We start from the raw sequence: 23,778 nt of genomic DNA on the forward strand, positions 1-23,778 counted from the left end.
TTTCTTGGTCTAACTCTAGCACCATATGTACTGTAAATAATGTTTTGTCATGTTTATCCATTTCCAGGCCGCACCCATATACTATTATACTCTTTGGCCGCACCCACCTATAAGGTTTTCCAAAAAAAAAATCCAAATATAGTCTTAAGAACCAAGAAGTCGTATGCTTGGTAAAGACCAAGCATAGAACGATATCGACCACATAGGCGCCAATAGAATTTTAACTTTAGCATTCCGATTTATTGATGTAAAATAAAATAACAAAATGACTCGTGAATATTTAACATTTATTTTTCATACTATACAAGACATTTTGTATTTCTCAAGCGCATCTCGTCTCGAATGGAGACGTCCCTTAAACCTACACTTAACTACTAACAAGAAGGCTTTGGCTTCCATTGCAACCGAACATCCAATCACTCGATACCCAGTCCGGATCAATATAAACACAATGCAAATCAAAATAACCAATACATCTTGTATACATAATAGTTGTATAACCAATTTGAATGTCCGGACTCGGCCTACAATTCATTAATTTACTAACATTCCAATTTAAAAGTTATGACACAAGCAAATGCATTTTTTTACTATTTTACACTGAGATGGAATAGAAGGACTGTTTGATTTTCAACGACCGTAACATCAAAGATAGATATAACTGTAATAGGTGGATACAGTCTAAGGAAAAAACGTGCCTCGAAAATCAAGAAAATTTGATTCTCGATCAGAGGGCGCTACTAGCTTTGGCCTTCTGTCGTATAGACGGCGTTGACGGTTTCGTTTGTTATTTAACAATTTTAACGCATATCAGTGAAAGAACATGGGTCAAAATCATAAAAATAACTAATGCAAATAAAAAATATATTATTTATCCATATTTAAATACATTTTATCGTATTTTTATAAATCTTCATTTTTAGTTTTAAAGTGTGTCAACAGATGGCAGTGAATTTACTGGGATTACAAAATTTACTATGACAGTACCGCTCTAGTATAAGTTACTCTATGGTAACATGTACTAATATTACTCATAGTGGGGGTTTTAGGCTAAGCAATAAGAAGGTATAGAGGGAAATGCCGGGAACACAATTTATGACTACGTAGCTACGGCCGGGGGCTACAGTCCGCGATAGATGCAGTCAAATTGGGCTAAGCCCAGAAATGGCCTCCTCACACCCCTAATGGGGAGTGTAAGATGATATCAAGCTAAGCCGGGGACTTTTGATATTTTCACCTACTAACTAGTCCAAACAAAGCTGCGAAGTCAAAAATTGTGTTCCAAGCATTTCCCTCTATAACTTTTTTTGAGCATTCATTTCCTGGCCTATTTAGAAAGCTCAAACTTAAAATTCTACAGGTCAAAATCGGCAGTAATTATGAGATATACACACATTGACTACTATTGCCGCGTTTCATACTTGTAAAATTGTAGCTTGCACAATGAACAGGTACATGTTACAAGATAATAAGTTAATAACTAGGTATATGAGCAATTTAGAGAATACAATAAAAAACAATACTCCTTCTATATCCACCTGGGCACAGAAATACATCAAGAAATATATATATTTCTGTGCACCTGGGTCACGCAGAATCAACAACACACACCATGCAATCTCCAATGTTATCACATTTTCTTGTATGTTAAGGAATTTTGATACAGAAAGTACTCTCTTTTAGAGATTCAAATAATTAATTTGTAGCCAGTCTATTAGTTACTATTCAGTGCCCTGTTTATATCGTAATATTTACATATCGCTTAGCGGCAAACGGGCAGGCTAACACTAGCTTAACTATGGAACCCAAGTTCCGTAACATCAAAGACAATTGAAATAGAAATAGAACTTGCGAAATCCAACAAAAATGACTGACAATACAGTCACTTCCAAATATCAGTGCTTACTAGTGAAACTACTATTCTAGCTCGACGAATTTTATTTAGAATGCGCAAGTCTATTAATTCAATTGTCTATGGTAACATCTAATACAGAAACACACCACAGTAGTCCTGACAGTCCCTGCGTTCTGATAAGTCTTAAGAAAACGCAGCAGGTTACAGTTATGCCCTTCAACTATTTACAGCTATTTAAAAAAGGGCATATACGGCCGTTAGACCACAACTGTGTATTATCAAGAACAAAATTTTCTTAACCCTCTGCGGCTGATGTGCGGTCTGTCAGACACCGCCAAATACTTTTTGTTGGTATGTCGGCGTACGGCGCGATATAGCCCTGTCTCGCTCATTACCTTCCTAAAACGACTCGCGGCATCGGACAGTGATGCCCGAGTGGCGACGCGGTGTACACACCGGGAGATATGAGCTGTGGGTGTCCCACAGACGTGAGTACAGCAATAAGTCCTGGGTCTGACATACCTCACCTCATAAAATTATGTACTTGTCCATAGTGTGAATAGTGTCTATCAGACGTCACCACATAAAAATATTAATTGTACTATAGTATCGGTCAGACGTCACCTCACAAAAACATTAATGTTTCTATAGTGTCTGAGATACCTAACCACATAAATAATTATATTTTAGATGGCTGATCGAGGGTAACCCTTTAAAATAAGTGCCAACTTCAGGACTGATTATTGCCTTATACTGTCTTCAGATTTTCTCAATTTTTCTTTCAGGTATAAATGCAATGTTAAAAAGTAGGAAAATTATTGAATTTACTAAAAGTTGTTGATTGTTTAGTTTTTTTATAATTTTTTTGTGAGCCTAAGTACAAATTGTAAGAAACTGTGATCTCATTAAAGTTTATTATATATTTCTTATGTATTTTATTTTAAACCCATTTTTCAATTTAATTTATTAAATTATTAATAGAATGATCGATAACTAAAACAATAGTTACCATTTTACCATTAGTTTATTTTTAATGAATTATCGAAAATGACGTCTGATAGACTCCACATCAGTAGTCTCTCTAAAAAAGTCACCACAGTTGCAGAGGGTTAAACACGGTTTTTTTAAAAAGCACCCAACAAATACATCTGAATAGTATTTTTAACTCGGTAAGGAATGTAAGAGGACGAGGGGTGCACCAAATGGCCTCACAATTGGTTCCGTTGTGAAATCGACTCAAACGAAATCTATACAATTTTACAATTATCGATATATCTTACAGTGAATAAAGCTTTTAAGTTTGGATTTAAAACAACAATACTTACAATCGATACCCTAAGCAACAACTCTTAAAATTATCTATAGTGATTTACCAAACTTATGTAAAAATATTAGAACAAGCCAAAACAATTTTTAAACAATTTAAATGAAGCCAAACAGTTTTATGAAACTACCAACATTAATTCTTTATTACTCAATGAGGAATAAGGGCCCTTTTAAAATTCGTTGCAGATTTTTTTTATTACAAAAATAATATAGCTTTTGCTAATACTATTTTGAATTGATGTCTGAACTTTTAGTACTAAATGTGTTTCTTTATACTTAATATAAAGTTTTTTTTTTTTCACTGGGAGGCTAGTATTTTTAATAGATTCGCAACAGATTTTAAAATGGCCCGTAATATTACGGTAAACTATTCAGTATTTGCAGAGAACTCTATACACATTATATTGTCCTGAGAATTATTCTAATTTGGTGTAATTGTAAGACGTACATCACATCAAAATGTGAACGCTATAGTAATTAAGATAGACAACCATCAACCCTGTGCAAACTGTACAATGTATTATTATTATTATGTATTTCTCTATTAAAATTTTAACTTATTCATTTACATCATACATTGTGTACATTGGACTATTTTTGGACAAATTCCAGCCTTCTAGGTCTGTCTGTGCTTTGTTAGCCGGGTCCACACAAAGCGAGCATACGCGCGAGGCAATTTCCTCGCGCACAAAACGGCCAGTGTAGACGTGCCTTGGCCGAGGCGGCACGCGCGAGGCAAGTCTAAAAATGTTGATACAACACGCGCGCCTCGGCGGAGGCACGTCTACACTGGCCGTTTTGTGCGCGAGGAAATTGCCTCGCGCGTATGCTCGCTATGTGTGGACCCGGCTGTTGAAGTTTACTAGCTATAAAACTCCTTTAAAATGTCTTTAAATCGAAAGGAAACTGGTTTCGGAGATATTTTACATGAGAGAGGTTGCTAAATTTAAGACAGGCTTCCACCAGTGAGAAAATATTGCAAGTTCCTTCCAAATTATTAATTCAGAGGCAATGTTATTATTGTTATCGTGCCTTTCTATGCTGTTGTATCTGCATTGCATGTTGCACTTACGTCTGATTCTGGTTTTACGTTGACATTCGACAAGGAAGCTAACCACTCCCAACCAAACCAAGGTCTAAGTCGATCGCAATTATAGCTTGTAGTTCTATTACTATTAGAATGGATATTTCTGTTTTCGTAGAGTTAGAAAATGTTTGTTATCCTAATGGCACAGGTTGATTCACGAAAGCTGGCACGAATGGAATTTGTATGAGTGACACCTGTATCGGTGTACAGTATGGTTTATGGCGGGCAACAAATAACTCGACCAAATTGCGTAGGTTGTTTTTTTTTTGGTATGTTGTCACCGAGTTACGTATGTTCTGTCCCACACGGGCGCCCCCGCGTATAGCATGATGATGGATGTTAGGATCCTACCATCTATGTAGCCGCCATTTTATTGGTTGATGTGATACACACATAGATATTTATTTTCATTTACTCATTCATCCCAGCTCTGGTGAATGGACCTGTACAGCTTATGAGTAACACTGGAACACGTTATAAGTGGCGTCTAACAGTACCAAAATCGTTCACTGCCGTTTTCACCTGAACGTGGTCTTTCTCTTCTCCACCTTCTCCTGGCTGGGGTCCCACTCGACGTCGTCGGGGTCGTCGCCCTCGTAGGGCGTCGGCGACAGCGGGGACAGCGGGCTGTCGCCGGTCGACTCCTCCCCCGCCTCCCCCGCGGCGGAGGGAGGGGAGGGCGGGGAGGAGGGCGACGCGGGCCGGTAGCCGTGCGGCATGCTCGCCAGCATGTCCGAGTACGTGTGCTCGGGGAGGGGGAAGCGGCGCGGGGAGTACGGTCGCACTGTCTGGAAGTGTAGAGAAGTTGGGTTAGCATGGTGAGTAGTTAAATAGTGATGTTAACGTTGACGAAATATAAAGTGAGCCAATCTTGTTCCAGAGATCGGGTCACTTTATATTTCGTCAGCCTTATATTCGGTTGGAACTAAGCCAGCCTTATATTCGGTTGGAACTAAGCCTTGGCTATACAGGCATAAACTAATTAAAGGTGTAACCGGTTAGGATGGTTTTCTATCTGTCGAATTTCTTGGTCCAATGTGTATTTGCGTCTCACATTTGTGCTTAATGAGAGAGTGAGACACAATGCACATTGGACAAGTGCAACCTTTAGACACGACTTTGGCGAGTGTTCAGCGGGCGTATGGTTTATGTTTACATCGCGCTAGTTTTATGCATGCAGTTTGTGTGGCTAATGGTTTTAAATTAATATTAAGTTGGATGAACTTTACAATTGTTATATTGATTGAATTAGCAGGGAAGTAATCATAATAACGTTTTTCGCGTCCTTTGTTTATGAATGTTTTTTCATAATGAGGTATTACGTTTTGAACTACAATAATATTCAAATGGTAGACTTGAACAGCCTAAGAAAAGCGGTTACAATTGACCAATCGTTAAACGCGATTGGGATCGAAACGGAGTCTCGTTCGAAAATTAATTAGTAAAACGCATCCCGTTCGATGGTCCAAGAAACCCGATTGGGAAATCTAGACCAGAATGTTAAACGTCCCAATCTATACATGATACGATCCATTCTAGATCATAGGATCGGATCACCAAACCCTATTGGGAAGTTTAAACCAGTGAGCGAGCGAAGCGATTAAAACTGGTTTAAACTTCCCAATATTATACTACTTATATTTCGTTTTCTTTCGAGAAAATTGTCAACCTAGAATGCCGGGCAAAGCGGGGAATTGTGTCCGTGAGGCACCGTATGTCGCAACGCTCTCCTTTAACCATGGTCGCAGCGGGGGCGGTTCAGGGCGCGTGTTCAGGTATATTGCATCGCAATGGCATCCGGTGCGGTTACAATCAGAAGCGTGTATGAATTCTGGGTTCCATTTCTCGAACGGTATTAGACTAATATTATTAGTTCACGAACTGTCAAGTCGTATGAGTTACCATGGTAACAAATTGTAGAAGAAGGTAATAAAATATGTGTGGAAATGTAAATACAAGTTGACCATTCTCTCGGCGTAATTGTAAATAGTAATAGTGTACCTCGTGGGGCTCTAGCGCGGGCTGCGGCGGTGGGGCGGGAGCGGGCGCGGGCGGTGGGGTGGGGGCGGGCGCGGGCGGTGGGGCGGGAGCGGGCGCGGGCGGTAGGGCGGGAGCGGGCGGTGGGGTGGGGGCGGGCGCGGGCGGTGGGGCGGGAGCGGGCGGTAGGGCGGGGGCGGGCGGTAGGGCGCTCGGGAGCGGGCGCGGGCGGTGGGGTGGGGGCGGGCGCGGGCGGTGGGGCGGGAGCGGGCGCGGGCGGTGGGGTGGGGGCGGGCGCGGGCGGTGGGGCGGGAGCGGGCGGTAGGGCGGGAGCGGGCGGTGGGGTGGGGGCGGGCGCGGGCGGTGGGGCGGGAGCGGGCGGTAGGGCGGGGGCGGGCGGTAGGGCGCTCGGGAGCGGGCGCGGGCGGTGGGGTGGGGGCGGGCGCGGGCGGTGGGGCGGGAGCGGGCGGTGGTGCGGGGGCGGGCGCAGGTGCCGCGCGCGCACCGCCGCCTCCGATATGTCCTCCTCCTGAACAGTATTTGTAGTGTACCTCGTGGGGCTCTAGCGCGGGCTGCGGCGGTGGGGCGGGGGCGGGCGGTGGGGCGGGCGCGGGCTCGGGCGCGAGGGCGGAGCGGCGGCCGCGGCGCGCGCCCAGGTAGCGGCCGCGCTCGCGCGCCTCGCTGCGCAGGTGCCGCGCGCGCACCGCCGCCTCCGATATGTCCTCCTCCTGAACAGTATTTGTAGTGTACCTCGTGGGGCTCTAGCGCGGGCTGCGGCGGTGGGGCGGGGGCGGGCGGTGGGGCGGGCGCGGGCTCGGGCGCGAGGGCGGAGCGGCGGCCGCGGCGCGCGCCCAGGTAGCGGCCGCGCTCGCGCGCCTCGCTGCGCAGGTGCCGCGCGCGCACCGCCGCCTCCGATATGTCCTCCTCCTGAACAGTATTTGTAGTGTACCTCGTGGGGCTCTAGCGCGGGCTGCGGCGGTGGGGCGGGGGCGGGCGGTGGGGCGGGCGCGGGCTCGGGCGCGAGGGCGGAGCGGCGGCCGCGGCGCGCGCCCAGGTAGCGGCCGCGCTCGCGCGCCTCGCTGCGCAGGTGCCGCGCGCGCACCGCCGCCTCCGATATGTCCTCCTCCTGAACAGTATTTGTAGTGTACCTCGTGGGGCTCTAGCGCGGGCTGCGGCGGTGGGGCGGGGGCGGGCGGTGGGGCGGGCGCGGGCTCGGGCGCGAGGGCGGAGCGGCGGCCGCGGCGCGCGCCCAGGTAGCGGCCGCGCTCGCGCGCCTCGCTGCGCAGGTGCCGCGCGCGCACCGCCGCCTCCGATATGTCCTCCTCCTGAACAGTATTTGTAGTGTACCTCGTGGGGCTCTAGCGCGGGCTGCGGCGGTGGGGCGGGGGCGGGCGGTGGGGCGGGCGCGGGCTCGGGCGCGAGGGCGGAGCGGCGGCCGCGGCGCGCGCCCAGGTAGCGGCCGCGCTCGCGCGCCTCGCTGCGCAGGTGCCGCGCGCGCACCGCCGCCTCCGATATGTCCTCCTCCTGAATAGTCACAACACATTACCCTACCATCAACATCTCATTCTAACTGGATCGATATTTTTATTTTTAACACACCTGCTCGTGACGTGGAACTTATTAAACCGCTTTTAGACTCGTAACCCTAGATATTAGGCACGCGTGCTTTTTCATTACATTATAGAACTTGATAGGTAATTAATGATAATCCGACTGACTTAAGAAGGTTGACCGATTGCTAATAACATGTATGGAAACTGAGCCTTATTAAATTTGCCGAGTAGATTTGACGATGCGGACTGACGGGCGCCCCCCGCCCGCGGCAGGCGGTATGGCAAAAACGAGACGAATACTAAGGGTTGGTTGCACCAAATTGTTTGTCATCATTAAAGAGTCCGATAAATTGTATTCTATGGAAAGTTTCATAGTAAACCGCCGCGGCGGCACAGTCGGACTCGCGTTCCAAAGATTCCGTATATTACACAATTTAAACAATGTATATTTTATGTGAAACATGAGTGAAATGTCTTTAAAAAACATCGGTCGGATCAAAAACTAAGTAATTAAGTCCGACTCACGCTTGACTGCAATTTCTAATAGGTTTTCCTGTAATCTATAGGTAAAGATCTATTTTGTGTATTTTTTTTTTCAAAATTTTTGACCCAGTAGTTTCGGAGATAGAGGGGGGGAATGGTAATTTTTTGCCTATTTTCTTGAATTACTCCTAAACTGTTTATCCTAAAATTATAAAAAAATATATTTGAGATTCTCATAATGAGCTCTTTCATTTGATATGTAACACAATATAGTTTGAAAAACTTTATTTTTAAATTTTCTCATTTACCCCCAAAAGTTTTCCCGTATTTCATAAACTTACATATGTATACCAAATTTTAACTTAATTGGTCCAGTAGTTTCGGAGAAAATAGGCTGTGACAGACGGACAGACAGACAGACGCACGAATGATCCTATAAGGGTTTCGTTTTTTCCTGAGGTATGGAACCCTAAAAACGGATAAATCAAAAATGTATCTTAACGACTTATATTTCCGTATAAAGAACTATTGCTTGTTTTACTACTACATGCTTACCTCGCTCTCTAATGACAACCGCCTTATCTTAGAAACACCATTGTTGAGCCGCACATCCGACATCTCCATAACTCGCCACCTGTAAAAGAAATGATTGAAATCATTTATAAAAATAAAAAATATAAACAAGTATTTTAGTCAAACAGTTTTCGAAACAACAATGCTACAAACAAAAATACACTGTAACAAGTTTAACAAAACCATAAACAACAATTAAACTGCCTACCGTCTAAATGCGTAAATCACGTGCGTGTAAGAAACGTTAATCGGTAAGAATTTGTATGCAAATTACTAGTAAATAGCCGGGTCCACACAAAGCGAGCATACGCGCGGGGCAATTTCGTCGCGCACAAAACGGCCAGTGTGGACGTGCAGCGGCCGAAACGCGCGTGTTGTATCGACATTTTTAGACGTGCCTTGCCCGCGCCGGCTCGGTCGAAGCACGTATACACTGGCCGTTTTGTGCACGATGAAATTGCCTCGCGCGTATGCTCGCTCTGTGTGGACCCGGCGAATTACCAATGTTTCTCATACTAAATATTAAGGTACCGTTTAAATTATCCACGGGCGTGCGTACGGCTGATCTTTAACTAATTGAAACAAAATATATTTACTTAGGCGTGACGATCTCCTTGTAGGTGAGTATCTGCGGGCGCGTGGCGGCGGCCACGGACTGCGGGATCACGATGTTGTCGATGTCGAACGACGCCGCGCGCGCGCGCGCCTCCGTGCTGCCGCGCGAGCGCCATCTACCGACGACACAACACCATGACCAATAACAGACAATCATCAAGTGTATGTATTCGGGTATTCTCGGCTCCGTTCGGCTCGGCATTGCTCCGACCAATTATTAGGGTTGACTCAACTTGAAGTCCCTTTGCGTGCACGACCACAGATAATTAATTGAACTTTGACAACCCTTAATAGCCGAAAGGGATAGTGCCATATATTAGAAAGGGACAGCATGATTCGTCCCTGAACCGCTGTCAAATTTCGGTTTTGTAGGAAGTTTCGTTTCTGTACGGTAGTACTATTATTTATTCTGTGTCCAAAGGCAGACAATGAGTAGGCAGTGAGCTGCTTTGTGAACAACTTGCCGCGCGAAACAATTTTGTCTGTGTAGATGTGCCTTTACTTACGCGCGATGTATCAGGCGAGTCATGTCTACAGGCAAAGTTGCTTTACATATCATATCCACGCGAGCCGCCTCGTGACCCACCATATATGTTTTGTTTTCAATTACACACCATATTTGTAATTAAATTTGCGAGTAAAGTAATAAAACATAAGCCGATATTAAAGTTAACTACACTAATATAAACAAATATTGGTCTGACATTTTATCGAAACAAAAAAGGTTTTAAGAATCCATTCGTTGTTTATGGTTCAAAAAAGTGGGAAACATTACAAACAACTCATATATATTAATATTACCATTACCTTTCATGAGTAGAAGTTACATTTTCCTCAGATTGTTTTCTTTCTTTCATTCTTCTTGATAAAGGTGGTCTGCCTCTTTTCAATCCTGAAATAGAATATAACATTTAGTAAGTTTTTTTATTATTATTTTAGACTGGGTTGTTTTGTTCGTAATTTAATTTTACGGGCGTTTCGAACGTTTAGTTTTTTGGACACAAGGAAGTTTACATTTTGACGATAGTTCTGATCGATGTTTAGCAATGATATTATAAGTATAGATATGGCATATCCTAACATAACAAGCTGTATAAGTGAGTGTGTATGAATGAACGTACTGGTAGGGCGGCGCGGCTTGGGCGGCGTGCGCTCTAGCCGCGCGGAGGCGGAGTGGGAGTGGGAGTGGGAGGGGGAGGGGGAGGGGGAGAGGGGGGCGGAGGGCGCCGCGTGGTGCGCGCCGCGCCGTGCGCCGGCTGCGCGTGCGCGGAACCAGCGCGCGGAGGTTAGAGCGCCCACGTGCAGCCCGAGGGAAATATCTGGAACACAAAACCGTTTTATTATAACTTGTTCACCGAGACGAGGGACGACGAGTAGAAACACGCTACGAAAGAAACAAACTATGGTATCACAATTAAAATCTGTTCACTATGTGGCTGCGATAGTGCGCATCCTTAGTATAGTACCTATTAGTTTAGTATCATGTCACTACCTGTGAGTTCCTATAATTGGCTTCCTGTATCAACTATAATTTTTATGTTAATGTCACAGCTGTTGGATCTCCAAATAAATAAAATAAAATAAAACGTGTACTTTGGATCGTCCCGCTGAAAACCTTAGCCACACAGTAGCATGTTGTGAACACGTTAGCAAGAAGCATGACCATGACGCCCGTGCTCCTCTCGCAACGGGCTCATATAGCGACTATGCCGCAATCGCAACCCACATGCGCTCTACTTTAGATGCGCGGGTTCAGCTCGCTCAGTTCACATCCAGCTTGCGTCGCACCACTATTGAGTTTTAAATTAATCCTTACTATTTACAAAACTATTGATAACGCAACATTAAACTGATAGTTTTTTTTTAACATCATTTTTTGTAGTCCACAGCGCAATAGCAAGTTTAAAATTAAATCTCGGCGTCCTAACGTAGCTAGGATATTCGAATAAGATAGTGAGGAGGATTGCCTCACGGCGCGCGGCGCCCCTCTTTACTGTGTACGGCGTGCAGTTGGCAACCCCTATGCTAGCCTATAATTCATAACTTAACAATACATACCCTTAAAGTTGCTAAGCACAGGATGGTAGCCAGGGTCAAGCCTCGCGAGGCCTTCAGACGGTGGTTGTGTAGGCGAGGCCCGCCCTGTGCAAACGCAGCAGCTCTCCAGCCCGTGCTCGCAGCTGCAACTGTTAAACAAAACAACACTTTAAATAATCTTTATACAATTCACAAATCATCATCCCAACCACACATCTCAAAAGGTTTCTAAAATACCTTCAATGTTAGCAATAACCACACATTTGCATTTCACAGTTAACAAGTATGAAAACAGGTGAAGTGCCTTGAATGGGAACTATTTACTACAAATTAGCAGGCTTGGTAGCCCTTGTGAGAGCTCTAGCCTAGTATGATTAGTTAATCTGTAGTTTGTAGTAACTTTTTCTTTAAGATCGCTCTCAAGATTTCTGTAACAATCATACGCCAAACAGATGGCCCTTGTAAAAGATAAGGCTTATTATATTTAAAGACTACATACTGGACATCAGCAGGCTTGGCAGCCTTGTTGGTGGCTATATGCAGGTTATGCATCTGCAGCAGTTTCCTCTTCTTGAAGGTGTCTCGACGGAGCGGCCGATGACGTGCACAGGTCTCGGTAGCTGGGTCGTCGTCGGCGAGGGTGGCGCCGGGCAAGAGGCCCTCGTAGGCGGACGGCTGTGCCGGTTCTCCTTCGAATTGGACGGGGCCTTTGGCTTCGCGGACCTGGACAATTGGAGAATAATTAGTGTTGATTTCCTTGCTCCTCACTCTCAGTTAGTTCCTCGTCAATACGACCACTAAAACTAAGCCCTAGTTTATATATTTAAAAACCCTGATGTTGAGGTGCTTTAATTAAATTGTATTATGTAAATAACCGCACTTAAACTATCGTGAGACATATTTCAAAATATTTATCAGTACGGTTTTTACTCACTATTATTTTTAGTCGCTTTTGGCGACATGTTTCGGATTCTTTGGGCGACTAAAAATAATAGTGAGTAAAAACCGTACTGATAAATATTATGTAAATAACGTTTATGTAAAACACACTGGATTGCGGCAAGTATTTTTAGTTGATAGAAGTCATAGATTTAATTAAGTTTAACCAAATAAAGACAGAAATATTTGGTTCCTGCTATATATATGTATATGTAATGTATGTTAGTTTACTTTTATTTGTATGGTATATTGTTTTGTTTTGTATTTTTTCTGTGCTAGAATACTTTTATTGAATCTGAAAAACCTACTGACATGACACATGAGATTAATTTATTAATTTCCAGTACCTAAAGGTTGTCTGGAAGAGATCGCTTAAGAGCGATAAGACCGCATGTTGTTTAACCTCTTCTTTTCTGTATTATTTGTATCGTTTTCTGTAATGAAGTGTGCAATAAGGAATATTTGTATTGTATTGTATTAATTTTTAACAAGCAGAAACGTCTGCCAACGATATCTTAGAATAAATTTAAAAGTGGAACAATTACTGCCTTGCTATTCTATTAAGTTTAAGTCTCACGCAAGGCAGTAATTTTTCCACTTTTAAATTTGTATTGTTATTGTTCCTGATTAAAATAGAAAAAGTCGTAAAACATTACCAAACATACATCATGTAATCAAGTTGCATAAATAGGGTATTTAGGGATAGCAGAAATATTTGCATAAATGGCGCCATCATAGCTTGCTCCGCTTTCTATGAGATTTGGCTTAAAGAGCTGGAATCCAGGGCATAAAATTCCATTAAAAACATCTTTGTACAATGAAGCCCAAATAGGCATATTCGAAATAATTACCCTATTTGTAGTGTAAAAGACTAGGTAAATACGCGGTAATTCAAGAAACCAAGAAAACCAACCTAAGTCACCAAGGCCTAAATCTTAAATATCTTTACGCTGTAATAATACGCGGTTCGATTACAAGTACCTAATCATAACACAAGAATGTGGTTTGAACGAGTCACTGCATATGGCACTCAATTTCAAAACAAAGAAAGAAATACGATACAGAGAATCTGTATACATAGGTACATTGATCCACTTATAGGAATATGGATAGTATATCATAATATAAAGTTAGGTGAAAATGCAAATATTCGAGTAATAACATGAAATGAAACAAAAAGTTCCAATACCTACTTCCAATGTAATTTTGTCAGAGGGTTAACATTTTAAAATTCTACTGTATACAATCCTGCAATCCGAACGAACGGAACGCGTGTCTGTCAGTAGCATGCGATCATTGCGATTATACTCATAGCAATAGGATAAGGCTAAGCGTATGCTGAGACGCAGGCGACGCAGTTCATGCAGCCAAAGATAGATATAACTCCGTAATAGATGGATACAGTCTAAAGAAAAGACGTGCCTCGAAAATCAAGAAAATTTGATTCTCGTTCAGAGGGCGCTACTAGCTTTGGCCTACTGTCGTATATATGGCGTTGACGGTTTCGTTTGTTATTTAACAATTTTAACGCTTATCAGTGAAAGAACATGGGTCAAAATCATAAAAATAATTAATGCAAATAAAAAAAATCATTTATCCATATTTAAATACATTTTATCGTATTTTTATAAATATTTATTTTTAGTTTTAAAGTGTGTCGACAGATGGCAGTGAATTTACTGGGGTTACAAAATTTACTATGACAGTACCGCTCTAGTATAAGTTACTCTATGATGCAGCGCAGCGGAGAGCACATTCTGTAAAGTATGGAATGTCCTTGCGCTGCAGCGTGCGTAGCTAATAAAGGACGTTCTATATTTTAAAAAAACTGCTCTGCGCTGCGCTGCATGAACTGCGTCGCCTGCGTCTCAGCATACGCTTAGCTTATTTAACGATTATAATAAGATTTTCGAATGGTCAGGAAACTTGTACTACAATTCGCGTCGCGCGGGGCCTATGATCGCACTAATCTGTCCTATACCTAGTCGGCTCATAAGTTCTGTCACTGGCCTTTAAAATTTAAATTTGGAACTCCTAAAACAAAAACCGTTCTGCATTTGAATTTCGAATCTTTATTAAATATTTGAGTAGTATAATTTTGCAATTTTCTGTTTTCTTCAACATGGAGTGGACGCTTAAAGATAGCCGCAATAATTGCACTATATCGTTGTGGTCACTCGCCGACTAAAATTTTTAAGCTACTTGAAAATTTAAAATTCTCTCTAAGATTTGTGTATCGTACCATAGAAAGATACAGTGAGGTCTCTAGTTTAAATGACAAGAAAAGAAGCGGTCGTCCGCGTACAGCTAGGACTCCAGCGGTTGTACAAGCAATTAGGGCACGCATTGCCAGAAATCCCGCTAGGAAACAAAAAGTTATGGCCCTCCAGATGGGTTTGAGCAAAAACACGGTGAAAAGAGTGCTTAATCAAGACCTGAGACTTCGTGCTTATAAACGAAAAACTGGCCATCTTCTCAATGGTCGGCTTAAAGCTTTAAGGCTTAAAAGATCTAAAGCTTTATTGAAGAAGTACGCTAAAAATAAGCACCGTTGTATACTGTTTTCGGACGAGAAAATTTTTGACATAGAAGAAAACTGTAATAAACAAAATGATAGAGTGTACGCTCGCAATAGTAAAGAAGCGTCTAATAGCATTCCCCGTATTCAAAGAGGTCATCACCCTTCATCTGTGATGGTTTGGCTGGGAGTTTCTTATGCGGGCGTCACTAGTATGCATTTTTGTGAGAAAGGAGTAAAAACTAGTGCCAAAGTGTACCAAGACACGGTGTTGACTAATATTGTGAAACCACTATCCCATACGATGTTTCTAAACCAGCATTGGGTTTTCCAGCAGGACTCTGCTCCAGGCCATAAGGCAAAGTCTACACAAGCCTGGCTCGCCTCCAATAAAATCGACTTTATACGGCATGAAGATTGGCCCTCCTCTAGCCCAGATCTTAATCCTTTAGACTATAAAATATGGCAGTATTTAGAGGAAAAGGTGTGCTCAAAACCTCATGCAAATCTAGACTCGCTGAAAAAATCTCTTGCTACGGCAGTGGCCAATATCGACATGAAAGTGGTGCGTGAATCCATTGACGACTGGCCACGAAGACTTCAAGCCTGTGTAGATAATTATGGCGGTCATTTTGAATAAATGTTATACATTTAGATTCTCTAGTTTATAAGCTTTCAAACGCTGTACAAATTATACGGAATAAACTTAAACTTTTGATTTTATTTGATACTATGTATATGACAGAACTTATGAGCCGACTAGGTACACACGGTTATATTAGGAAGCCATGTCACCAAAACCGGCCAAGTGCGAGTCGGACTCGCGTTCCAAGGTGTGAAACGTCTCTAAAAAACCCGTAGTCGGATCGGATCAAAAACTAAGTAATTAAGTCAGACTCACGCTTGACTGCACATTTCTAATAGGTTTTCCTGTGATCTGGTAAAGAACTATTTTGTGTATTTTTTTCAAAATTTTAGACCCAGTAGTTTCGGAGATAAAGGGGGGCAATGGTCATATTTTGCCTATTTTCTTGAATAACTTCTAAACTGTTTATCCTAAAATTATAAAAAATATATATTTGAGATTCTCACAATGAGCTCTTTCATTTGATATGTAACACAATATAGTTAGAAAAACTTCATTTTTTATTTTTGTCATTTACCCCCCAAAAGTGGACCCGATGTTTAAGATTCATTTGTTTACGTTACATGTCCGTCTTTGGGTCACAAATTTACATATGTATACCAAATTTCAACTTAATTGGTCCAGTAGTTTCGGAGAAAATAGGCTGTGACAGACGGACAGACAGACAGACAGACGCACGAGTGATCCTATAAGGGTTTCGTTTTTTCCTTTTGAGGTACGGAACCCTAAAAAGGCAACTCTTTTAGCGTGCATTTTCTAAAGTGAGTAGTGCATCGCAACTAGTGACCCTTGGAGTTAAAAAAATAACAATAATCTTACCTGTTTGTGCAAATCCGTGTGTTGCCGTATCTTGTATTCTAACTCCTGGACCTGGGCCTGGAGCCAGCACCAGCGCGTGGCGATGGAAGCGCGGGCGCGTTGGTACGACCACAGCGCACGTTTCTCACTGGAACACGTATGGACAATATTACAACTTGTTGATAAAGCAATATGCTCAAAATAGGTCCTTTTTGAACTATTTTTGCTGTGTTATGAGAGGAGGAGACATTGACTGTTATTGAAAACATTGAAGTAAACTGTGTGACTGATCACAATATGTTAACTGTCCCCAGCATCCAGGTAAATTAGGGGTCTGCAAACCCGGCTCGCGAGCCACATGTAGCTCTTCAAAACACCCTAAAGATCAACACTTAAGTTTCTTTGACCACTAAAAGCAGCATGTGCGGCCTTGTGGTTCCAAAAACTGGTGATTTCTTTAGCAATTGGCTTTTCTTCTAAAGTTTGCTGTTTAAATAATAAATAGAACTTTCTTAGAAAGTTTGTGACAGTGCATTAGTGCTAGAAATGTGAATAACGTGATCACCATCACCCCAGCCCTGTCTGATGATCATTAAGGGAAAATAAATACTAATAATGTATTAGTTTTGCTCCCAGAAGTGGCCGTTTGTGACTCAAAAATACGTGCATTATCTAACTCGATCTTGATAAGTGTAGTAAAGATATGGCCTAGTAGTTGTATATGTGCCATTTTCAACCAAAAGGGTACTTATTGTCAGTTGTTAATAAGGCGCTATTTCCATATAGCTTCAATTCGAAATCAACCTTATCGACAAGCAACAATGTGGTACCTTTTGGTTGAAAACGTCACATATGATTATGAGACGTAATGTAGTCACTTAGCTACATTTCACATAAACGGTACATTACTACAAAGCTGCCAGTTGTTACAAAAGTAAAGACAATATTTCCATGCATGTGTAAGAAAGAACTTTGTTCAAATCAAATTGTAAAACAAACACAATGAAGCATAAATAGTACAGTAAGTAGAAAGTTAACAATTATTATCAGCAAAGATAGATATAACTCCGTAATAGATGGATACAGTCTAAGGAAAAAAACGTGCCTCGAAAATCAAGAAAATTTGATTCTCGTTCAGAGGGCGCTACTAGCTTTGGCCTACTGTCGTATAGATGGCGTTGAGGGTTTCGTTTGTTATTTAACAATTTTAACGCATATCAGTGAAAGAAAATGGGTCAAAATCATAAAAATAATTAATGCAAATAAAAAAAACATTTATCCATATTTAAATACATTTTACCGTATTTTTATAAATCTTAATTTATAGTTTTAAAGTGTGTCGACAGATGGCAGTGAATTTACTGGGGTTACAAAATTTACTATGATAGTACCGCTCTAGTATAAGTTACTCTATGTTATCAGTAACAAAGTGCTAAAAAGGTTCAAGTTCATTATGTAGAAAGGTCAAAGATCCTAGTGGGTAAAGGCAAAGAGGATATATAGGATAGAGGAGTACCGTCATAGTAAATTTTGTAGCCACAGTAAATTCAATGCCAATCTATCGACACACAATTAGAACTAAAAATGAAGATGGATTAAAAATACCATAAAATGTATTTATATATATGGATAAATGATTGCATTTATTATTTTTATATGATTTTGACCCACGTTCTTTCACTGATATGCGTTAAAATTGTTTAATAACAATCTAAACAGTCTAAGCCATCTCAGAAATCAAATTTTCTTGATTTCCGAAGCACGTTTTTTCCTTAGACTGTATCCATCTTATACGGAGTTATATAAATCTTTGGTATAGGCAAGTTAGCTTAGTAGCATTTTGCTTAGCATTCAGGAAAATGATTCAGGCGCGAGTCTTGCAGAGATAATGTAAACACTAAACAGATAATAATGTGTGAAGAGGCAATGACCTCACGAAATTGCCGTAGCTATTATATCAATACACGGTAAATATATCGTAATTTTTAGGGTTCCGTACCCAAAGGGTAAAAACGGGACCAATAGGGTCTAAGACTCCGCTGTCTGTCTGTCCGTCCGTCTGTCCGTGTGTCCATCTATCTGTCACCAGGCTGTATCTCATGAACCGTGATAGCTAGACAGTTGAAATTTTCACAGATGATGTATTTCTGTTGCCGCTATAACAACAAATACTAAAAACAGAATAATATAAATATTTAAATGGGGCTCCCATACAACAAAGGTGATTTTTTGCTGTTTTTTTCCGTAATGGTACGGAACCCTTCGTGCGCGAGGCCGACTCGCACTTGGCCGGTTTTTTTTATTTTATGCTTACTATTTGTTTAATATTGCTTTTAAGTTTTATCATCTGAGGAAATTATGTGATTTATTGAATTTAAGCTTCATTATTCGTGAATATTTCATTTACCTATAATACAAGACACTTTGTTGCTAAAAGGGTAACTAGAAGTGATTCCTTATAGGGATAAGTTTGCGTTTGTACATTGAATTCATATTATTATTATTGTAATGTAATTAACCAGCATTACATACAACAGTGTTAACATAGGACATAGTTGGTTGTAAATAAGAATTAACTTTAAAAGTGGAAAAATTACTGCCTTGGATGAGACTTGAACTAACCGCCTCTGGATACTCAAAAAGAAATTAATTTAAATAAGAATTTTTTGTATTTGATTTTTTATAGGTAACTGTATTGTGTTTAAATAGCCCTTTTCAATCATCAAAAATAATGTTTTGTTTGCTTGAGAACATACTAAGAAACAGAAAAATTAAAAACACCAATCTATGATAAATAGGAATAGTATTTATTAATTTACAAATTTGTTCAAATACATCTAGCAGCATGGCAGCATTCACTTATCCAACATGCCTATGGTATTAAAGGTACTACTAGATTACTAGAACCACATAAGTCAAGGTCTGACCTTACAACAAGTTTCAACTGGTCACAGAACAGTTGAACACCATGTGTTTAAATCAAACAAAACACAAAAGCATAGAACATTGTTTAAAATAAGTATGGCATATTGAAGATCAACATGAGAAAATGAGAACAGAAAAATGATGCAATAAGTTATGTACTGGATGAAAGGTCAACAATTTTAAAATAAAAAGTTGAGAAAACTTTCTATATAGCATATAGCTAGGTATGATTATTAGTTGACTGTTGACTAGATTCACTAGATTCTACATGTCACTAGTGGGCATGACATGCGAATCTTTAGAAGTACATTAAAATTTTGTAATATGTGTTCAAGGAATTTACAAAGAAAACATTTCAACTTTGTTACTTGTTATTGTGCAATAGTCAAGGGGCCTAGTATAGTCTATTAAACTAGACTATAATATCATTATGCTTGATGTCATAAAGTCGTAATTATCTACTGTTATTTCACAGTTCAGTGGCTTAGCATAAGGCATTGTAACCATGCCATTGTTGACATATTTAGGGGCTGGGATAGGTTAATATGCTTAACCTATTTCAGCTGGCATTTTGTCAAGATTTGGGTGCTCAAAGTATTGATTAATATCTTACGAAAGTTGTGCAATACCCTAGGTAGACCTGCCTAATGTATGTGTCCGGAAGAAATTTGTGTGGAAAAAGTGAAAAGTCTGCATTTCTTTTTAAATACTTTTGCAAATTTCAGGAGTTTTATGATATACTGTGGACCTTTCCACAATGTTTTACATTCTTTGAATGTGGATACATTAATTTTATTATGGTCAAGTTGTTATCCACAGTCAAACTAAATACAGTTTTGTGGAGCTTTGTTAAATAGTAATTTTTACATTTGATTATAATAAATAAAATATTTATGAAAATGACCAGAATAATGCATATTTCTGGGACAATGAGCTGCAGATTAGTTTAAAACACTGTCCAAATTTCTGCACCTGGCTGTATATACCATTGCTCAAAAATAAGTGCACTCCAGGGAGGTTTTGGGATTATACTGAGCAACTTTTACTATGGGACCAACCCCGAAATCGCGAAAAAAAATTGGCTGTTTCATACATTTTGGCTGGTCCTTTATCTATAGGGAATGTTTTTCGCGATTTCGGATTTCGTGGTTGGTCCCATAGTAAAAGTTGCTCAGTATAATCCCAAAATCTCCCTGGCAAAGGGAATGCACTTAATTTTTAGCCATCCTGTATATTTTAATCTGTACAAATTGTACAATCAATCTTGTGTAGCTAACAAGCACTTCAATAGTTTGCATGTTTACTAACAATCTAATATCTATGAGTCCTACTCAGAATGAGTCAGCTATAATGACATTAAAACAGTCATGACACACCTCTGGCACAGCTGTTAGTATAGTAGAGCTTCAGATTTAATCATTGAGGTAAGTCTTGCAATCATAATCATTTCAGTCGAAACACGTCCACTGCTGGACATAGGCCTTCCCCAGGGATCTCCACTTTGTCTTGCAAATCTTGCAAAATAACATTTAAATGTGGCAAGTAAAAATTGATAACTGGATAGATTTAAAAGGACAAGAATGTATAAATACGCCTGTACCCTACAGTACTGAAGTGTATTCTTTCTGTATGTTAATTTTTTTATAAAACACTAGCATAATAGAGGATGTCTGATGAAATTATGTATAGAATTGAAGAAATTATCTGGAGTTGTTAAGCCATAGAATGAGTATTTGAGTTATGTTAGCAGTACACTGACGTAATTACCTCAGATGCATTTGTCAGAAAATATTTTTTATGGGAGACAAAATGTGCATGCAGTGGAAGTATACCAGTGTTAATAATGGAACTACTTATAAATAAGAGGTTTACCTACTAATCATAAATGCACTTTTATGCCATCTTTAGATATTGTCAATAATATAAAAAACATGCTAATTTATATTCTAATTTTGTTATTAAGAATGTATACAATTTATTTTCAAGCAATTTCGCAGAGCAAATTATAAAAAACTTACATGGGCACGTGCTGTTGATGGGGATTGTTGTAGATCACTGCCTCATCATTGCTCTCTGCCCCCGATGAAGATGCTGTGGCATCAGAATCCAGCGCATGCTTTACAGCCGACACATGAGATCGCAGCGCCCCTGCCGTGTCCTCTAGACCTGCCAATGTCCCTGAAGGAATCGCAATTGATGCTGATTTTGATGCATCACCTTTAGAGGTTCCAGCTCTGTAGTATTTAGGACCAAGTACTGAAGTAGACCGAGAGGAGGCACTCGCTTGCAAAGCTGCTGTTGTCTCAACTTTCTTTAGAAATGCCTTAAGACCCATTGGTCTCCCCACACCATCTTTACGGGCTCCTCTCATAGCTTTGTCAAATGTATGAGCCACCTCTTCCGACACTCTTTTGCCTAATGTTCTGGCTTGCAACATCCTCATTCTTCTTAGTAAAAATGCACATCTTTGCTCCAGCTGAAGCTGTGTTGCTTTAATTTTCTCTTCTGTTGTGTGTGCATCACCCTCTGAATCTGCCGGTTCAGCCATATCAAAGCCAGATAGGGGAAATATGGAGTCAGCATCTCCGGTTGAAAGTACATCACCTGTTTCTAACGTTTTGATAGCTTGGAGAAGGTCTGCTTGTCCCAGGTCAGTGTTATTGAGATCATTGAGGATCTGTTCCATTTCTTGGGAGTCTTTGGCGAGATTAGGCTGCTCCTGAATCCCCATATCGTCGTCGTCGTCGTCCATCGTGGCAAGATCAGAGCTTGATGCGAGTGCTCGATCACACTGCGAGAGCGAGAGGGTCAGATCTGAGAGCTCGAGCAGGTCGGGAGGCTCTGGCGGCGCGCACGGCGGCTCCGGGACGTCCATGGCGGCGGGTGGCCGGGGACCCGGGGCCATGACCCGCGACGCCCGGCTACGATCTCTCGTTATGCTCGCCCATAATTAACGTCCTTATGTAATCCTGAATTTCCCGTTACCACAGTTAACACTTCAACACAATCACTTCATTACACTGCACAATCCGATCTGACCATTCTTTCCCGTCAGTTCCACCGTTCCCCGGCCGCAACGAGCAGCCCGACCGGCGCGCTCCTGAAATACACAACGTTTAGATGCGATAAGCCGGTTTTTCTAGGTGTAGGTAGCCAATGCAAAATCGATACCAAGCGTCATAGGTACTCATACACGACAAAAACTTCAGACAGCTCTAAAATTTGAATTTTGACCCACGTGATAAAGAGTGGGCTAGCTGATCGCAGTTGCTTGTTTCTATCCGAGCGGTATGATAATCGAACAGGAAACGTAACACTTCAACACTTTAGCGGGAAACAGGCACACGATAACATCACTTTCTGCCGTTGAATGAATAACACCGAGCACGAAAATAAAACAACAATGATGAATTTTTAAATAATAATGGCGGAATGAGGACAGAAAACAATCCGATCCGCCTCGTATTCCAGTGACGAAACGTACGCCACGGTGAGCGTACAAAGACAGACTTGTGAAAAAGAGATGGCTAGTCCGTCCTTGGGTCTAGTACTTGCGCGGTAAAGTCAAATCAAATCCAATAAAACCTATAAAGTAGGTCGCATGAACTAATGATAACGTATGATAATTATAAATGCTTTAAATTAATTTACAATTGGTTTCAGAAGCATGTCTAACATAAAAGTTTTATCGTAATTTAAAGAGGCAGTTAGTTGTCTTACTTTTTCACAAACCAGCAAACCACGCTTGTTGTATTATTTAAACATACGTATTTTGAAATTTGAAATGATGACGAAATTCTTAGCATTTAACATAAATTCACTTAAGCACACATTTACATTTTCTTAATAAATCAGGTGATTTTAGAGAACATTATTCCTGCAAATTAGTGTTTAAAATAATATCTTCTTAATTTAAAAGGAGTATACTTGAATTCCGACTTCAACGTTTCGTTTTTCCAAACATCTTAAGAAATTACTTCATTTCTCTTTTCTCGGTGAAATTTACCAATATATAAAATACATACCTAAACTTTAAAATAATAATATAAATACACAAGAAAGTATTTCTTGGTGGTGGCGTTAAGACAATGAAAAGCTATACATATATTTCTCTATAAAAAGATGTCGATATCAAAACGCAACAACGCGTTCCGGTAAACGCAGACGATAGTTTCGTAAAGTACTATAAATTAGTTGAATTACATTCCGGTCCTTTACTAATCGTAGACTTGTCACGTCACGTGACAGCGTGATTCGACCGCTGTCTGCCGCTATGAAGCAGTTGAAGTTATTTTTTATTACAATTTAATACCTAATATGACTATCTGCAAATTCATGTTTAAAAATATTATTAAGTTTAATTTTACAACATTTGCCTACATGCCTACATCAACCGAAAAGACAAATTCTTTACTGTTGTTAACCCAGTTCTTAGTCATTTGTAAA

General features: G+C 40.9%; 1 protein-coding gene across 1 annotated transcript; it reads right to left on the reverse strand.

The window, feature by feature from the left end:
- Positions 1-266: 266 nt before the first annotated feature.
- LOC134744723 (KAT8 regulatory NSL complex subunit 1) lies at positions 267-23,050 on the reverse strand. Its single transcript, XM_063678642.1, has 12 exons — positions 21,351-23,050; positions 16,429-16,555; positions 12,006-12,229; positions 11,528-11,655; positions 10,591-10,788; positions 10,277-10,361; positions 9,451-9,585; positions 8,837-8,915; positions 7,597-7,769; positions 7,394-7,421; positions 1,583-5,056; positions 267-1,538 (listed from the first exon to the last, which is right to left on the reverse strand). The coding sequence occupies exons 1-11, from the start codon at positions 22,235-22,237 to the stop codon at positions 4,787-4,789; spliced, it is 2,334 nt and encodes a 777-aa protein (XP_063534712.1). The 5' UTR covers positions 22,238-23,050; the 3' UTR covers positions 267-1,538; positions 1,583-4,786.
- Positions 23,051-23,778: the final 728 nt, after the last annotated feature.

Source organism: Cydia strobilella, chromosome 10 (assembly GCF_947568885.1).
Source record: "Cydia strobilella chromosome 10, ilCydStro3.1, whole genome shotgun sequence".
In the NCBI taxonomy this organism is placed as follows: domain Eukaryota; kingdom Metazoa; phylum Arthropoda; class Insecta; order Lepidoptera; family Tortricidae; genus Cydia; species Cydia strobilella.

Bases quoted from the DNA above. Each gene is read 5' to 3' on its own strand.
- LOC134744723 (XM_063678642.1), bottom strand. From the start codon at position 22,237: ATGGCCCCGGGTCCCCGGCCACCCGCCGCCATGGACGTCCCGGAGCCG. The intron at 9,586-10,276 runs GTAATGGTAATA...TGTCGTCGGTAG, and splicing joins GTAACTTCTACTCATGAAAG to ATGGCGCTCGCGCGGCAGCA. The intron at 8,916-9,450 runs GTAAATATATTT...TTTCTTTTACAG, and splicing joins AAGGAGATCGTCACGCCTAA to GTGGCGAGTTATGGAGATGT.